We start from the raw sequence: 18,474 nt of genomic DNA, 5'->3' as shown, positions 1-18,474 counted from the left end.
AACAAAAGCACACGAGAATTCAGTCAGTCACCCCTTAGACCGTGGTACGTGAAAACTTTTGGCTTCGAACTGACGGGCCCACTCGAAGCACACTGAAGAAAGCACCCGGTTTGCCACGTCATCAATAATTGACACGTGCTCTAATCCGTCTATCAAACTCTAGACAGCTGGATCCTAGTCACCACTTCGCGCCATGTTTTCCGTGGCTTCTCCAGCCTGTCACCCGACACATCAGAACCGTGTCCGAAAAAAACAAAAATCAAATATATATGACTCTCGAACCTGAACACTGCAAACTTAAAACGGTGCATTCCTTTTTCTGGAATCAAACTGAACCCATTGCCTTAGTGAAGAATTCAACGAGATTTCTATTTTTAGTACGTATTTGGGTCCTTGGTCTTTTATTCGATGGACTTCCTCTCTTTTGACTGGGATTTCAGGCGCGATTGGCCGGAAAATGGGGATTATTCTGGCTTGTGGGATTTCCAGCCAAATTTTTGCTTTGGTGGTGAAGGAGAAGTGGCTGCAGACCCGCCGGACAATAAGTTTTCCGGCCAAAATTCGAGGTTTCGGCGCTGCACTTCATTGTTGGAAGGGAGGAGCCCTGTCGGGCGGTCGCGATTCTCCGTGGATGCAGAGTGCTCTGTGAGCTGCACAGGGGAGAGCAGCAGTGCTAGCGGGTTTTCCTCTCCATTAGAGAGAGGAGCCACCCAAAAAAGAAGCTTGGAAAGCGAAAATTCTTCTGGGTTTTTACCTGAATTCCACAAGTTTTCAGGCAAGTCGGCCTCTGAAAGCCCCCTCAACAGTGCGGTGAACCTGCCGGAGGCTGAAGTTTCCGGCCCGATATCTCCAATTTCTGGCAGCACATTGCAGGAGAATTCGTCGGACTCTGGCCGCCGAGCATTTTCCGATGAGGACCTCGGCCTTGCGAAGCTTGCGTCCTCCTTCCCAAAGCGACGGGCAGGGCGGCGGAAGTTTAGAGAAACCCGACACCCGGTTTATAGAGGAGTGAGACGTAGAAGCGTCGGGAAATGGGTATGCGAAGTTCGAGAGCCGAATAAGAAAACACGAATTTGGTTGGGGACTTATCCCCTGCCCGAGATGGCGGCGAGGGCGCACGACGTCGCCGCCTTGGCATTGCGTGGGCCATCGGCGTGTCTCAACTTCGCGGACTCTGCGAGGCTGCTGCCGAGGCCGGACTCACGCGAGCCCCGCGACATACAAAGGGCTGCTGCTCTGGCGGCAGAGGAGTTCCGGCCATCGGAGAACGGGGTTTTCGACCGGGGCATGCCCGACTCATTGCCGGAAAATCAGGGCTCCGGTGTGGTGGCTGCGGCCTCGCCTGAGAGTCTGGTGTTTCCCATGGATGAGGATTGTTATGGATTTGATGGGCCCTACACGGGAACGTTGATGGGGGCCATGACGGATGACGTGGCGGCCGATATGGTGCCGAGATGGGATGACGTGGACTTTGGTGCTGACATGGCACTTTGGAGTTACTCTATATGAGTTGAGTTGAGTTTGCCGTACAATTTTTCTTGTGTGCGGGACGCGGGGCTTTGTAATTGTATAACCCAAAGTTTTGATTCTACGTACACAAAAGTGTATCGTTTGACTGAAATAGAAATATAGTGTTTTTTTTTTTGGAAGGAGTAATCTTGATTTTATTAATTTAAAGGCTGAGATTTAATTAAGACAAGCGGTGCAAACCACTATGAAATTATTAAAAAATGATCGCCACTTTGGGAAGTCAAAGCCTGTTTGTCCAATCAGTTAAAACTACCTTAATTTTATCGGACTCAAATTTAAAAATTACTTTAAATCAGACCATTGCTCGCTTGATTGGTTGCAGTTTGATTGGTTGGTTGAACGACCGGATCCAATCGTCATAACACTTTATGGAAATACTACTCTCACTTATAAACCGTCACATTTTAGGTCAACAATATCAACCCAAGGGGGACCACATTATCAAAAAGAGAGGGGACCACCAATGTCCCCAAAAAGAAAAGCAAATAAGCCATCCAAAGTAGCACGTGCGTAATTCCCTTTGTTTTTGCTCCAATAAGTAATGGCCTTGAATAATGTGATGCATGTAGCACTACAAATAGTATACTGCATGCAATCTCAACCGTCTATTGTTGACATCAGAAGGCTGAGTATGTTTCATCTCGGCTGTCCAGTATCCAGGACCACGGCTGAGCATATAAGTAGTGTAGCCACATGCATCATGTGGCTAATCCATATGTAACTATACTCAATAATTTTTACAAGGGAAAAGATAAAAACCAAATTTAAATTAAATAAAATTTCCAGGAATTTACAGATATACACACCACTTTGGGTATAACCTTAACAAAAAGATGAAAAAAAACACCAAAATCAGAAAAAACCAAAGACCCTCCCCCCCACAACCTTGTATCCACACTTCTCCCTCTCCTTCAAAATTTGATTTCCTTTTTCTGATATTTACATGAAAAGAGGCAAAAAAAAGGAACTGTTGAATGAGGCCTAACCTAAAAGCAGGCGTCTTCTAACCGACTTTGAGAAGGTCCGGTCCTCTGAACTTCTTGTTTCTGATATTGCCCCAGAATTTCTCTTGTATTTCTTTGAATTTTTAGGCGTTGTACCTCCGGAATTCTCCTCACTGACTCCCTCCCCAGAATTTCTCTTGTATTTCTTTGAATTTTTAGTCGTTATAGCTCTGGAATTCTCCTCAATATCTCCCTTCATGGGGTCCTCACCACTTTTTGGAGATATCAATGGCTTGGTCACTCTGAAGAATTCGGTGATGCTCCTCTGGGTGTCACCTGTTTCCTTTCCTGTCTTGTTTTTCATGGATTTCTCTTTCTTTGTTTCCTGTTTCATTGTCAAAAAGAACTAATCAGTCCTTTCTATCTGTTGTTCTCTCATAATTTAAAATGTCTTATAGTTTCCATATTTATAAGCAATAGAGAGACCAAATGGACAGAAATGGACTTTGGACAGCTCAAAGAATATAGAACATCCGCAATAACCAAAATAATCTCTCCTCTCTCTGTCTCTGTCTCTGTCTCTGTTGAGAATGCTAAAATAGAATCATGATGGTTCGATTATTATACATGGAAGAGTCCTGTTTTCTAACTATTAACAATCACAATCCTGTGAAACAGTATTGACTATTAATGAATTGGCATTGCCAAGTAACCTCGAAGCGCATTGCTCAGAGTGTATAGAAAATCCATGATAGCCAAAACATAATCTCTCTCTCTCTCTCTCTCCAATGGTTAAAACATATGAAATATCTATGTAGTTCTAATTTATGCCCAACTGATGTAGAAGAAAAGAAATATATGGATTGAGGTACTCATAACTCATTTAGACACACATCCATAATAACCAACGTTATTTCTCTAAACGTGGACTGAAAATTTGTTTGAACACAATTTCATAATAAATAAGAAGGGGAGAAGCAACATTACACAAAATTATTGTCCAAATTTACATGAATTATACATTTATAGAAAACATACATATCATGAAATACTAGAGAACATACATATCATGAGATACTGCTCCTATCATGAAATACTGCTACTATGCATGTATGTACATATGAATGAATGTTTTATGCATGCATGTATTTAATAAGCATGTATGCGTATATACATGCATGAACATGTGTATGCATCTAAGAGACCTTTGCAGATAGGTACAATCTAATGGTAAGCACTGCGATCACATTCATAAAAGGAGCTCACATGGAATTGAAGAGTTTCACGGCCCAAGAGCTCTCTTTGGTTGCGTCGATATTAATAGGGGCTCAAAGTTAACATGCTATCATGGGATCCTTTCTAGTGATCACCCGAGTCTAGTGCTAATCCCCCCCTTTAGCCCCACAATTGTTGTATCAATTTTGGTCCCCTTTAGCCCCACAATTGTTGTATCAAATTTGTAACTTTGTACACCCAAGTTAGTTCATCACTTAATGAAACACAGTTACTAATAGAAAAACAGAGGGTTTCAACATGCTATATCTAAGTTTCTCTTGGTGCTCATATAAGAGGATTCACTAAAGAATACAACACCGCGTCAGGAATTAGAATACACACACACACACACAAACAGAATTAGAATACACACACACACACTTTGTTAGTGCTGTAGTGATGTTTACAGCCAAAAATTTAGTGAAAAACTGGCACAAAGATAAGTTCGTCTGGTCAAGAAATAAATAAGCAATACCTTTCCTTTAAGGAATATCTCGACTATTTCAGGAAAGGCAGCCTGCACCAGCCCCACGTCCTCATCAGTGGAAAGAAACTCACATCCATTAAATGTTATGATCTGATGATCGTCGGGATTGTCATCCAGCAGATCGATAAGATCTCCACCGTCTATATTTTCATCTTGTTCATGAACAATCCGCGCATTTTTTGGCCCAAAATCCTCAAGATTGATTGGAAATGAACCTGCCCTTTTCCACTTCACCACGTAAAATGGATGGCCATATCTTGCTTTCTCTCTCTGAATCGAATGAAATTCATACTTGTCACAAAGTAGTAGACCCTCTGTATGCCTAGAAGCCATCTCTCGAAGAAATATGGTAGAGAGAAGTGGAAGCATTCCTTGGCGAATAAGTGAAGGACTCCAGTGCTGATGATATTCTAAGAAGTCCACTAAAAGCTCAGTTTCTGGTGCTTTCCATGAAAGAGTAGATCCATCGATCCCTGCAAAATGGTTCGATTTACTTCCTTTATGGATGAATATCAGAAAAAAAAATGCATCGCTGTTATTTAGGCATATTTCATCTGTATTGAGCCATCAATATTGACTAGTTTCATGGATTTCCATAATATTTCTGCGTACTCTTATGCAAATCTTGGTCACTACGCCCAAAATATAACTTGTATGAAGTGCTCCCTACTGCTTTGCCTCTTTTACCCAATTCCGTCTAGATATGCTTCTTGATAAATTAAGTCTGTCATGAATATCAGAAAGTTCTATCCAAAAATGGAAAACATACCATTGAAAATCCCATGGTTCTGACAGAGAAACATTTCTATGATTTCTTCATTTGGGAAGTTCCCAACTGTTGCTATCTTTGTACAAATTTTTTCTCTCCAACTCATGCATTTCTTCTGATCCTTGCTCTTTCTTTCCTGGCATAAAAACCCAATAAAATAAATATAATGCTTTCATTTTAAGAAAATGAAAATGCCGGCTGGAAAAATAACAAGCAGAAATAAAGGATAATTTATACATACACACAATGCCAACATGTACAATAAGGGCTCCAACCTCAACATGTTTACTTCTTGCATGAAACATTCAAGAAGTCAAATAATCAAAAGTTCATAGAAAGTGCAGAGTTTTTTGGTTGAGACTAGCTTGTATTGGTTAAGACTATTTTGTGTAGAAAGGTGATGTTTCCCAAGTTAAATTGTGATATAAGCATGGATCCCTTTTAGGAGTTCATCTTGCCTCGGATTCCATTCCACAATGTCATCTTAGTTGTAAAGCTTGTTCCAAACCATTCTATTTGTATGTCTGAAAAACACAGAAATGCTTCTAGCCAACTCCAAACTGCCCAAACTTTGATTTACTGGAAGACGAGCCAAATCATACTAATTGAAGGAAATGTTTCCACCCATGATCAAATTACATTTTGGGAGGGTTGACCTGTTGATATAATGACTATTGTTTTGCTCCCTTTAATATGTCTGTCTCTGTCTCTGTCTCTGACTCTCTCTCTCTCTCTCTCTCTCTCTCTCTCTCTCCTTTCCAGATTGCAATGTTCAGAAAATGATGAACTTTTCCACTTCCTTTCCAGATTGCAACGTTCAGAAAATGATGAACTTTTCCACTTGGTTGTAATTTACATGTGCAATGCACAGAATATAACTAGTTCTAGGAGAAACACGAAATACAAAATCTGATAGAAATCAAACTTAAAACAAATTTGAATTACAAAATGGTTTTGAGCATGGGCAGAAACCCAAATTCAGATATCAGTTAAGAGGTCATCTGAAATTCTATTGTAAATGAAGAGTTCAACAAAATGCAAGAATGGTGGCCAAAAAACTTCAATTTAGAATATTCTCAGTAGAGTTTTTAATAAAAAATACTCGAAAAGGGCATCAATCACAAAATGACAGGATATAATAAGTTCAGATATCGTTATTTTAAGTCCGCGATTGTTTCCAAGTTTCAGTTGGTTTCATCCTAAATTGAGGGTATAATGCCAATCCTACCCGGTTTCAGCTTTGACGTGGGTGATAACAAAACCGAGTTGAAATGAAGTCGAATTTGAAAAAATTTCAGTTCCTAGTCCAAATTGCAAGATTTGGCACAGTTACAAAGCAAATCCATATTATGAGTGACAAGCTTGCTAAGTAAAAAAAGCAACAATTTCACCAGCTTGAAAGAAGTCAATATACCTCAATGCAGTGACTGCATTCACAGGTAAAGTTCTGAGGCTTTGGTTGGCAGCCTTCAAGACCATTGTGAATGCAATAGTCACAGGCAAGCCTCATATGAATACCTTTAGTACCAGGGTGTCCACAATTTGAACAATGAGAAACTCTTTTCTTGGTTGGGCTAACAGCTGAATTAGACTCCCCTAAGTCTTCGAATAACTTGGTATTGTCCAAAAGGCATGACGCATTCCCTGTTCCTAGATCACGTAACCTGCACATATAAATAATGTGATAATGTCAATAACATCCATCAGCGATAGTTTTTTAATACAACTGCTACCTGCTACTGCAAATCATTTCTGGTCAAGAGCACATTCCTTCATTTGCCAGGAGGAATGATACAAGAAACTAAATAAAAAGGAAAAAAGGTGTCGTATGATTACATAGCAGCTTTCTATTTTATATATATTTTTAATCATTGATCCTGGCAAACGATTAAAAATCCCTTAAATAAAAAAAAGATTTGCAACCAAGGTGATGAGCTTTTTGCATTCAAATGCTTTTGATAAAATATTACAAACTTTTACTGAAATGAGCAAAGGTTAATAATGGCTTATACTAAAAACATAAACCAGAGTCTTTCTTTTGTTTTTATACAGTAAGTATAAATGAACTATATGGCCAATGGGAGACTAGTACCGATCTAAAATCTCATCATCATGGAACAACTGGACAAAGCGAGCTGCAGTAGTAAACCCTATCCCTGGAACTCCTCGCATGTCATAGTCATTCCCAACTAGCAATGCTATGACTATCATTTGTTTCCTCTTCAATCCAAGACGACTTTCTATGTCTGCTGCTTGGTAGCACTCAACACAACGTTCCTGCACAAAATAAATGGGTATAAACCATATAAACAAGAATGTTAACTAAAATAGCAGCCAAAGGAATGCATGGCAGCAGGGTGAGAGAAGCAAATACAAGCAGCAATTACAAACAAAGAAATAATTTTTCCCATTTACGGTTATATTTAGTTTCAACTACTTTTTATCCTCTCTCAGTAAGGTTAATAAATATGGGACGTGTGTTATCAATGGCATTTCTTGGCGGCTAGGCATCAACTTCACCGCCTTTGATAACACGGCCATTATGAAATGTGAATAGAGACTCAATACCCACAAATGTTTCAAATAAAAGAGATGTCGAATTCAATTCCACAAGGATTTTATCCCCTTCATTCCTCAACAATCATGCCCTACAGACTATAGCCTATGTAGATCAGTGTCATACAACTCAACATTGATATTTGGGTTTGTTTCGCTAAAATAGATCAGTGATGCTACAATTGTTTTGGCCATAAAGATTTAGTTTTCACATGTCCACCTAACCTGCACATGCTTTGGGGTGAATCCCAGTGCCTAGTGATCTGAATCTATTAGTGTCACATCAAAAGATGCTGATCAAAATCCCACATTCCATAGCAATAAGAGAGAAAGAAGAACACAAAGATGCTGATTCAAAACCAAGCTTATGTCAAAAAGGAAAAGGGAAATAAACAATGCCTTTTGTGTTCTTAGTCTACATATGTGGGTGCACACACATGCACAAATGTTTTACGTCCCAATTACATTGAATAGGAGAACGGTTTCTGACTTAAGAGAGATACATCTTCTATACACACCAGAACAATGAAATGCACTTTAATTATTGATTCACATAAATTGAATGCTCATCGACATTATCCCACCTAAGCACTTGATATCTGAAGCCTAAATGTATTGCATACACTTAATCTAAAATGTCGATGTCATTCATGGGAGAGAAAAAGGAGAGCAAGGTATAAGATGGCGTTCCATTAGCATTGGTTTAGGGAGCAAACACCAACCAAATACTAAAATTTTGATTGGAGCACCTCCACAAAGGTTAAACACTACTAAGAACAGGACGACTTTTGCTCAAGTTTCTTAACTGTGAAAGAAAAAAGAAGAAATTATTGCTGGACAAGACAGACAATAACGTGAGCTCTATTCATTTGCTACAGTTGAAACTTGAATTATTTAATGGGACATTAGAAAATAGAGAATAGTTGATCAATCTGAAATAATGAAGATCAGAAGATATAGCCTTGACCAATTTTCCACGCAAACATGAAAAGAAACACTGCACGATAAACCTTTAATTGAAGGTCCCAAACAACTTCAATGGTATAATGTACTAGATGTAACTTCATGGTCACGTTTCTAAAACGAACTCAAATTATTGATTATCCAAAAGGAATTCAAGAAAAAAAAGAAAAAAAAAAAATTAGTCCATTTTATTTCTATGAACCCAGCATCCAGATTTTACAAAATGAGATTACTTACAGGAAATAATTCTAACTGTAAAATGTAAGACAGTGACAGCTAAAAGGAATAAGATATTCTTTCTGTGATGACCCCTCATAAAAAAATCCAATTTCCTTTTTTATTTATCACTAAGATGAGAGAAACCTAAATAGTTAGGAGAAATAATAATGAATGCAAGCACTTCAGTCATATATGAAAAAAGACTTATCAGCAGAATGATTTCAAAAACTCTTCAAAGTACACAAATCACTGTCTGAGAAAGAAGTATAAGCCTGTACACAAATCACTGTCTGAGAAAGAAGTATAAGCCTTACTTTAAAATTGTATTGGAGAGATTTTATCACACACTTTGCTCCATAAAGAAAGGCATCACTGTCAGCTGTTATACAAGCATCCACACGGCCTTCACTATCCAACTGAGCACAGAGTGCTTCAGCCTCACATTCTGCTTTCAAAATAGGCATCCCCAACAGCTCAAGCAGTTCCTATAACAAGAGTCTTCATCAGATTAATAGCACATACGAACTCCAATTTCTGAATTTACAATAGTACATCATGATTCCATTGTTATAAAACAAAAGAGAAACAATCATGTAGGAGGCCCCTTATATTTGTTTATGGAGGGATTTCCTCTCCAAACTTATCAGATGATTCCATTGCTATAAAACAAAAGAGAAACCATCATGTAGGAGGCCCCTTATATTTGTTTATGGAGGGATACCGTCTCCAAACTTTTCAGATGATTCCATTGCTAAAAAACAAAAGAGAAACAATCATGTAGGAGGCTCCTTATATTTGTTTATGGAGGGATTCCCTCTCCAAAGTTTTCAGATTAAAAATTTGACAGGGAGTAGGATGGCACTTACCCATTGTACAATAACGAATATATCACTGTTCATTAATCGCCATCCTATTACCTGTCAAATTTCTAATTTGATGGTTAGGATGGAATCCCTACTGACCAAATCCAGGGGGCATTCTAAATAAAATTGCTCAACTTCAAATATTTGACAGCACAAAATATTTATTTAGGTCACCCAACTTACAACTTAAGATTTTGGAATTGGGTTTTGGGTTTCTTTTGTAGGTAAACTAAGAATTCCAACGGTTACACCCTACAAAAAATATAAAATACATAAAAAGGAACAAAAATACATAGAGAAAAGAAGACACCACCTCATCCAAGCGTTGCAGGCTGCCCCTTATCACTCCTAAAAGAAATTAATAAAGAAACAGAATGGTGCCTTGGTGGTTGGTTAAACCTATATGATGGTTTGTGTTGGGTTAAACCTATATGATGATTTGTGTTGGGTTAAACCTATATGGTCTCTTCACTATGCCTAAGATTTTCATTCAACCCAACATAAAATAAGTTAGATTTATACGAAACTAAAATTACTCCAAACTCGAGCCCAATTACAATTTGTCTTTATTCATCATCGTCTAAGCCTTTTTCCGACTAATTTGGGATCGGCTTTTCCAAACTAATTGGGATCGGCTACACGAATTCTGGTCTGCCATTCTGCTCTATTGAGGGTCATACCCTTAGTGAATAATAGAAATATGAATCTTCTCTCATCTTTCCTTCACATTATTCTCAACATGGTGCTTTTCTCTTGAACTAAACATAGAAGACAAGCCAACAATAAAACACTATACTCAACCAGCTATGTTTTAAAATGAATACCTAACAAATTTCCAAACAAACACGATCTAATGGAAAAACCAATGCAAACAAACCACTATATAAAAATTTGTGTATATACACACACAGACACACAAAAATCTTTATGTAGGATAGCATGGAAACAAGGTGATTAACATATGGGTGCGGTTTGTATAGAGCCTAGGCTCTAAACAATCAAATTAGAGCCTACCTTCAATAGTGTCGAGAAATGTGGTTTCAATATTGGAAATCTTTGTGATAGCCTCAAAATATATTTTCATATTTATTTATAAAGCTTAAAGCTTAAAAAATAGTGTAGATCGACGTATCTATGAAACTTGAAACTCTTGAAAAAAGACGGTCCAAAAATACGTTACAAAATACATTATTTCAAAAACTTGCAATCCATTTTTTTCTCATGTCCATGCATCTTGATGTTGAGATGATCAATTTGAAGATATTTGGACATCAAAACAACCTCTTCTAGTGAAATTTTTGAGGTAGGCTCAAATTTGATCGTTTAGAGCCTCGGCTTTATACAGACTTGTCCCTTAACATATATATATATATATATATATATATATATATATATATATATATATATAACTACAACATAACATAGAGAGTATGAGAAATAAAAGAGAAATTACAGACCACACATTCTTGAACACTTCTGTTGAAAACTGGATTTCTCGCAATGGTCTCATTTTCAGAGTGTGAAAAACCTGAAATGTCGATGCCTGACATTCTGAAAAACCTCTCGGCCCTTGCTTGCGCCTTCAATGGTGAAGGGTTTCCATCCAAAACAAAAACTGGATAGGCCCCAACCTTTTTTTGGAGAGAGAGAGAGGATGTCAGCAATGCTCAGATGAATGGAATTTTTTACTTGTACATATTTTATCAGGAGATGAACAATGAAATTCTCAGTTAAAGAATCCACAAAAACAAGATCCAAAAACAAACCCAGAATTCTCATAAAAAATTCCAAACTTCCAGTAAAGAACATAAATGACACCCAATTTCACAAACCTTTTCAGAAGGTTGAACACTCTAAATCTGACCCCCAAAAGAAAAAGAAAAATCACTGGAGAAAAACTCAAAAGGCTCCAGTATAGTGGCAGTTAATGACGCCCAAAATCACAGTAAAAACCCAAAAAAATTCCATTAAAGAACCCATAAATGGTACCCAATTTCTCAACAAAAGAAGCATAAGAAGGGCCAAATAAAACTCCAATCCCAATAGCAAAAGTTAAACAGAAAAGCCCATGAAAGAACCCAAGAAGAAGAAAGGCACAGGTAGAGAGAGAAAGTACCTTGGAGAAGAGATTAATGGTTCTGAAAAACGTGACCCTCAAATGGGGATTCCTGGCATTCCCCTTCAAAGCAGTTTGGTGCTGAACAATCCAATAAGAGAGGTCCACTGCAACTTTCTTGTCTCTGAGAAAATCCAAGTTCTCGTATCTCGCAATGGGCTTCACAAATTCCCAGAAACCACCTCCAAGTCCCATTGGGTCCTTTGAGAAAGAGCAAGACCAGGCAACAATGGCCTTTTCAGCTCTCTCTCTCTCTCTCTCTCTCTCCCTCTCCCTCTTTCTCTCTCCAGATAGGCGTTGCCTGGTGCAAAAAACCGTTATGTTGGGTTGTTCGTGGCTGCAAAAACCTTTGATTTGAGTTCCTAACGCCTCTTTTTCAATGCTTAGTCTCTCTCTGGCCGAGGTCTAGGACACAGCCATCTCTCTTATGTACTTCTCTCTCCAGGGAAAATTAGGAAGGTATTCGTTTTATGTGCCGTTATTTTCAGAAAGGGAAAAGTTTATATAAGGTTGCAACCAATGGTTTAAAAAGCAGATCGGTGACCCGGATTGGGCGCCCAAAAAATTGATTCGGATCGGTGAATCGGCGATCTAGATTGGAAATTAAGTGAATCGGTCATAATAAAGCTTAAAAAAAATCCGAAAAAATTATTAAAATTCATTATAAATATTGTTTTTTAGGAATTCAATAAGAAATGAGAGTACTTCATTAAGAATTTTCATGTTTTTGCATGAATATGCGAATATTGATATGTTCTTTCCCTGCATGAACTACTATTCAGCATTTAATTTACATCACACAAAAGGATAAACATAGAATTATCATGGAATAAATATATCAACATACATGAACTACAATAAAGCATAAAATTAGTAACATACGATCTAAAAATAAAATGATAGACGACGTTGTTGTTCTTCTTGGTCACGCTGGTGCCATTGATTGAATTCGTTTGACAATTCATTGATTCGATCTAAAAACGAATCATCGATATTAGCAAGCGTCTGATTATTCCCAAACCCTTGAGTGTTAGTGTTTTGTTGTGTTCCCAACCCAAAATCCCCGAAGCTTGTCTATCCTTTATGCTTACCTGCACTGTCGTGCTCATCCCTACACTATTACTGTTGGGATTCGATATGTGAATAATATGGCTGGGATAGGGTGGCCTCAGAATCATCATCTATCTCATTTTCTCTTAGACCCCCTTCCACTCTCCCTCATTAGGTGCAATATCACCGACATCTCCGACGAATTGTGGATACGTTGGTTGGCTGCTTCCTCTTTCATGCTGCTCATAACTTTCTTCAAGATCTTCATCACCGATAGCCTCAAGGAACGCTCTCTTGTGCAACACTGGCTCCTCCTCTTCTACTACCCATTGGTCTGCTGTGTCTGTGACAAATATTGTGTCTAAGTCTATCGGTCCATAGTCTTTAAGCTTCCTTCTTATTTGTCGCTCTCAGAGGTTTAAATTATAATGAACGTAGATTAGTTTTTGAAGCTTCTCAGAAGCAAGTCGATTCCTCCTAGTAGTGTGCAACCATTGGAACGTACTCCAGTTGCGCTCACAGCCAGTAGCAGAACATGTCTGGGAGAGCACCTTGATTGCTGTCCTCTTTAGGTGAGGTGCATCAGTACCATATATTTCCCACCATTCAGCTGGATTAAAATGCAAAAAGTATTGTAAGGGTAAGAACAATTCATAAGATTAAATATATGAATGAACAAAATATTAGCGAGGGGATAACCTGGATCCATCATAGTTTGAGAATTCCTGGCAAGTCTAGTTTCGAAGGATCCTATAGCATCCCTATACATAGCAATCTAAAACAAATATATTACGTTTTAGTACATTATTCCTCACAAATATAACAACTCAATGAAGTTCTTACCCAAACATTAAATATTACCTATTGTATTGCTGCTACTTGGTTTCGATGGCTTCTCTCCAACCTTGCAATAATGTATCTGACCCCTTCCATAATCTTGTGGGGATGTTTAGGTGTCAAATAGAAAATTTTTGAGTTGAAGTAGTAACTTACAAAATATATAGGTAGAAAATGCCATTTACAATTTCATAAAATGAAATATTGTAATGATATAAATATATATTTACCAGCATAATGAATTGGACGTCCAAATTTGGTGTTCCACCTCCTTTCTATAATCTCGATCACTTTGCTAGCAAAATTATACTTCTCCCCAATAGCTGATTTCGCCCTCTCAATACCTTCATAAAGGATACCCATGGTAGCTTTCTTGTCAGCATCCACCATTCTTAACACCGTGACCAAAGGGGCAGTGGCCTCTACAACACTGGAACATCGAGACCAGAACCGTCTATTTGAGACTATGTTGTCCACTTTTATACCGGTACTGGACTTCGAGAGGTGGTCATTTAACCACTCTTCACAGGTAAACAATCTCATTAATGCACCTTCAAATTCTCGAATGGAGTCCACAGCTAAGTAATCGGTCGCAAAGCGGGTTATGGCAGGCCTGATTATCTCTTTTTTCTTAGAGTGTTATCTGAACAGAAATAAAATTTTAGAGTGGTTGTATATAAATCTCGATACCAACCTTGCTTCCTCTAGTGTCTCTTTCACAATTTTGATCTCACCGATCTCCTCTAACATAAGATCGATGCTGTATGCAGCACACGGGGTCCATACAAGATGCTTCCTCTTATCCATCAACTTGCTGCCCGTAGAAACACATGCACGCGCATTATAAATAATAAACTGGACTACATGCTTATCTCCCACTTCCTCCACTATCTGATTATATAGTCGTACGTAGAAGTTTGCATCCTTCTTCGTCCTTGATACGTCTTTGCTAGACAAAAAAGCTGTACCTTTTGAGAATAGGTCAAGAAGTTTAAAAACTCCTTTTTGCTAACTTTATTCAACCAGCCATCACTCATGAGAGTAATGCCTGATCTTGGCCAACTCTGTTTATATTCTTCAATCCACTTTTTAACTTCCTCCACCTCTTCATCTAATATTGGCCCACTGAGCTCATATGCCATCGGGGGTTTTACCTTGAGCCCGACTCTCTGGATTGCACTGATTATAGGTAGAAAATATGGGCTGTTGGCTGCATAAAAGGGAATCCCTTTATCGTAGAACCATTTACCAACATATCTCCCCAACATGTTTCTTGTACCTTTAACCATGTCTTTTAGGGTCATCTGTTGTGACTTAGGCTTTGAGATAAATGGGTCTTTACGACCATGACTTGCAATACTGACAATCCTAAGTAACTTAGAAACAATTTCTTCAACATCTTTGAGCTGGGCCCGCCATACATGCTTGAGCTGAGCCCGCCATGCATGTCTGAGCTAGGCCCACCATGCATGTCTGAGCTAGACCCACAGGGCATTCTAAACCCACGTTCCCTATGATATTGTTCATGTAAACTCAATCTCTTGGCCATATCCAGCTCATTATTATATTGCTCTTGTAGGTCATTATTATATTGCTCTTCTGTATCATTCCTGCTTGATGGCATATATAAACTAGCTATCTCCTCATTCATCCTATGTTGGCAATTTTTTTACCTTTGTTAGCATTAAGAATTGCCGCCATCTATTTTTTTACATTACTAGAGACACTAGTGCATGCAGAAACTTCTCCCTTAACTCCTGCTAAATGTTACTTGAACCTATGTACCCCACTACTTATCACTCTTTGACAGTAATTACAAATAATTTTGTCTTTTTTGTTGGGATCAAGTCTGACCCCATGTTGCCATGCAGGGTTTTCTGTAGATCTTGACATGATTCAACTGTTTTAAGATGTAAAAAGTATAAAATTAACCTGACAGTTCAACAAGAAAAATAATCACCATGTGTAGTGATAATATGTTGGGGTAGTTCATGTAGTCATATTTGTTGTTATTTGTTATTGCAAAATGCCTCTATTGACAATAATATTTTCGTACATATCAATTACAAACATTCAGAATAATATAATACAAAATGCAAGCTCCAAACATGGCTACAACTCAATTATCAAGAATATACATTTTTTGCATTAAAAAATTAATAATATAAACAATTCTTCAAAGAGCCAGCTAACATAAGTCATTCCAACTAAAAAATGCATTAACAACAGATAAAAAAAATACAGTTTTGCATTAAAAATATAATAACATGCATTTTTTTGCATAAATAATCTATCAACATACAATTTTTTCAACAAAAATTTTAACAATAAAAATTTAAAATATGGTTCAATACCTCATGATAATTAAAACCTTGTCACGATTTTCACATCTTTTCGAAAAATCATCATTTTTCAAAAAATTCAATCATGGAAAAAAAAAAAGTACAGCAAACTCAAACAATAAAAATTAAAGTTTGGGTTTAATAGATCATGATAATCAAAACCTTATCATGATTTTCACATCTTTTCGGAAAATCATCATTTTTCAAAAAATTCGATCATGGATAAAAAGAAATAAAAAAAAAAAGTATAGCAAATTTTCAAAAAATTCGATCATGGATTACAAAAAAAAATTCGATCATGGATTAAAAAAAAAAATTAAAAAATTTTCAAAAAATTCGACCATAGATTAAAAAAAAAAAATCACAAATTTTCAAAAAATTCGATCATGGATTAAAAAACAAAAAAACAAATTTTCAAAAAATTCAATCATGGATTACAAAAAATTCGATCATGGATTACAAAAAATTTGATCATGGATTACAAAAAATTCTATCATGGATTACATAAAATTCGATCATGGATTACAAAAAAAAAAAAAAACAAAAAAAAACAAAAAATTCGATCGTGGATTACAAAAAAAGAAAAAAACAATTTGATCATGGATTACAAAAAATTCAATCATGGATTACAAAAAACTCTATAATGGGTTATAAAAAACAAAAAACAAAAAATTCGATCATGGATTACAAAAAAAAACAACAAACATTTCGATCATGGATTACAAAAAAAAAAAAAACATGTCGATCATGGATTACAAAACATTCGATCATGGATTACAAAAAATTCTATCATGGGTTGCAAAAAAAAAGAAAAAAAAACAAAAAATTCGATCATGGATTACAAGAAAAAAAAACAAACATTTCGATCATGGATTACAAAAAATTCGATCATGGATTACAAAAAATTCTATCATGGGTTACAAAAAAAAAAAAAAAAACAAAAAATTCGATCATGGATGACAAAAAAAAAAAAATTACGTTCTTCACAGAGCTATCTTACATAAGCCATTTTAACTCAAAAATCCACCTCAGAGCGAATAATTACATCCAATTGAGTACATTTTCTGATAAACAACAATATAAGGAATCAAAATCTTAAATTTTGAACATATTATCATCAATAAATCAAATCAAATCGACTAAATTGAGCAAAAAAAAAAAAAAACGCAGTTCTTTTCTTCACAAACAGTCATTGAATCTAAAAAATGAAGCTCAAATTGAATAAATCAGATCAAATTGAATACATCTAATTATAAACAACACTATAACGATTAAAAACGCTAGAAATCTAACACATTATTTTTAATATATCATGAACAAAAAATCAAAAGGCGGAAAAAAAAAAAAAAAAAAGCAGAAATTTGGTTCCACAGACATCTCTGTGTTCATCTAAAAATTCATACTGTAATTGACCAAATTACATAAAATTGAATATGTTAAATCATAATAGATACAATAAAGATTAAAAATCTTACAAATTGAACTCATTATCTTCAAAATATGCAGTGAAATTAATCATATGGAGGAAAAAAAAAAAAACCCAAACTTCTTACCTGATTTTATGAACCGGAGCCTTCAATCTTCAAATAACTTTGTTTTTCTCAACGATTATCACAAATTAGTAACATAAAGTTTTGATGAACAACTTTACGATCAAAATGCCTACAAATTTTGAAAGATTCATGCCCTATTTGGCATGAAACACAAGGAAAGGAGGAAACCCTAAAAATACAAGTTTCGTGATCCAAAAACACAATTTCTCAACCATTTAATCCATATAAAAGCTGAATAAAGTTGTTTAAATGCTGCAAATTAGATCACATGCCAAAAAAAACAAGAAAAATGATAAAAAAATGACAAATTTCTAAGAATCCCGTGAAGAACACTGTGCAGCCCGTGTTCTTCATGGGACTCGCCGATTTCGTACAGTGAATCGGCGAGTCACTGTGCAGAATCGTCCGGTTCTCTCTCTCTAGAACCGGACGATTCCCGATTTTTTTAGCAGTTCGAGCCGTCTATGGTCTATTCCCGAGTCGAACCGGGCGAGTCCGGTTCGACTCGGCGTTTTTTTAAACACTGGTTGCAACCTTAAAAATGTAGAATTTCGTATGCACCCTAAAAATCTATTGAAAAGGTTGATTTAATGTTGGAAAACCATCTATTTGATCATCTTGACATCTAGATGTATGAATATATATATATAAAAAAGGTTTTTGAGTCTAAAAAATAGTACATCTTGTAATACATTATCTAAACCGTCTATATTCAAGATTTTCATATGTTTATAGATCTTCTTGATTTTAACCATTTGTGGAGCTTAAAATTTTCTAATTAGATATGAAAATAGATTTTAAGCTAATCTTAAGATATGTTTACAATAAAATTACATATTATGATAAAATTTGGAGGTCAACCTTAATTAGATTGTTTAAGGTTGCAACCTTAATAGAAACCACACCCTTTCTTAAAAGAGTAATTATCCTATGAGACCTTCCCACACTTATGTGTGTAGGACCCCAAAGG

At 36.5% G+C, this 18,474-nt stretch overlaps 2 protein-coding genes across 2 annotated transcripts; one reads left to right on the top strand and one right to left on the bottom strand.

Moving 5' to 3' along the window:
* The first annotated feature begins 296 nt into the window (after positions 1-296).
* LOC18447767 (dehydration-responsive element-binding protein 1D) lies at positions 297-1,649 on the top strand. Its single transcript, XM_006857854.4, has one exon. It carries the CDS (start codon positions 409-411, stop codon positions 1,507-1,509), a length of 1,101 nt encoding a protein of 366 aa, XP_006857916.1. The 5' UTR covers positions 297-408; the 3' UTR covers positions 1,510-1,649.
* A 615-nt stretch (positions 1,650-2,264) lies between these two features.
* LOC18447768 (5'-3' exonuclease family protein) lies at positions 2,265-12,203 on the bottom strand. Its single transcript, XM_006857855.3, has 8 exons — positions 11,723-12,203; positions 11,064-11,237; positions 9,058-9,228; positions 7,098-7,282; positions 6,420-6,669; positions 5,006-5,141; positions 4,225-4,709; positions 2,265-2,859 (listed from the first exon to the last, which is right to left on the bottom strand). The coding sequence occupies exons 1-8, from the start codon at positions 11,915-11,917 to the stop codon at positions 2,512-2,514; spliced, it is 1,944 nt and encodes a 647-aa protein (XP_006857917.1). The 5' UTR covers positions 11,918-12,203; the 3' UTR covers positions 2,265-2,511.
* Positions 12,204-18,474: the final 6,271 nt, after the last annotated feature.

This window comes from Amborella trichopoda, chromosome 9, assembly GCF_054954075.1.
Source record: "Amborella trichopoda isolate Santa Cruz 75 chromosome 9, AtrichopodaSantaCruz75HAP2 v2.0, whole genome shotgun sequence".
In the NCBI taxonomy this organism is placed as follows: Eukaryota; Viridiplantae; Streptophyta; class Magnoliopsida; order Amborellales; family Amborellaceae; genus Amborella; species Amborella trichopoda.
The sequence above is the reverse complement of the archived record's forward strand: the minus strand, read 5'-3'. Positions and strand labels throughout refer to the sequence as shown.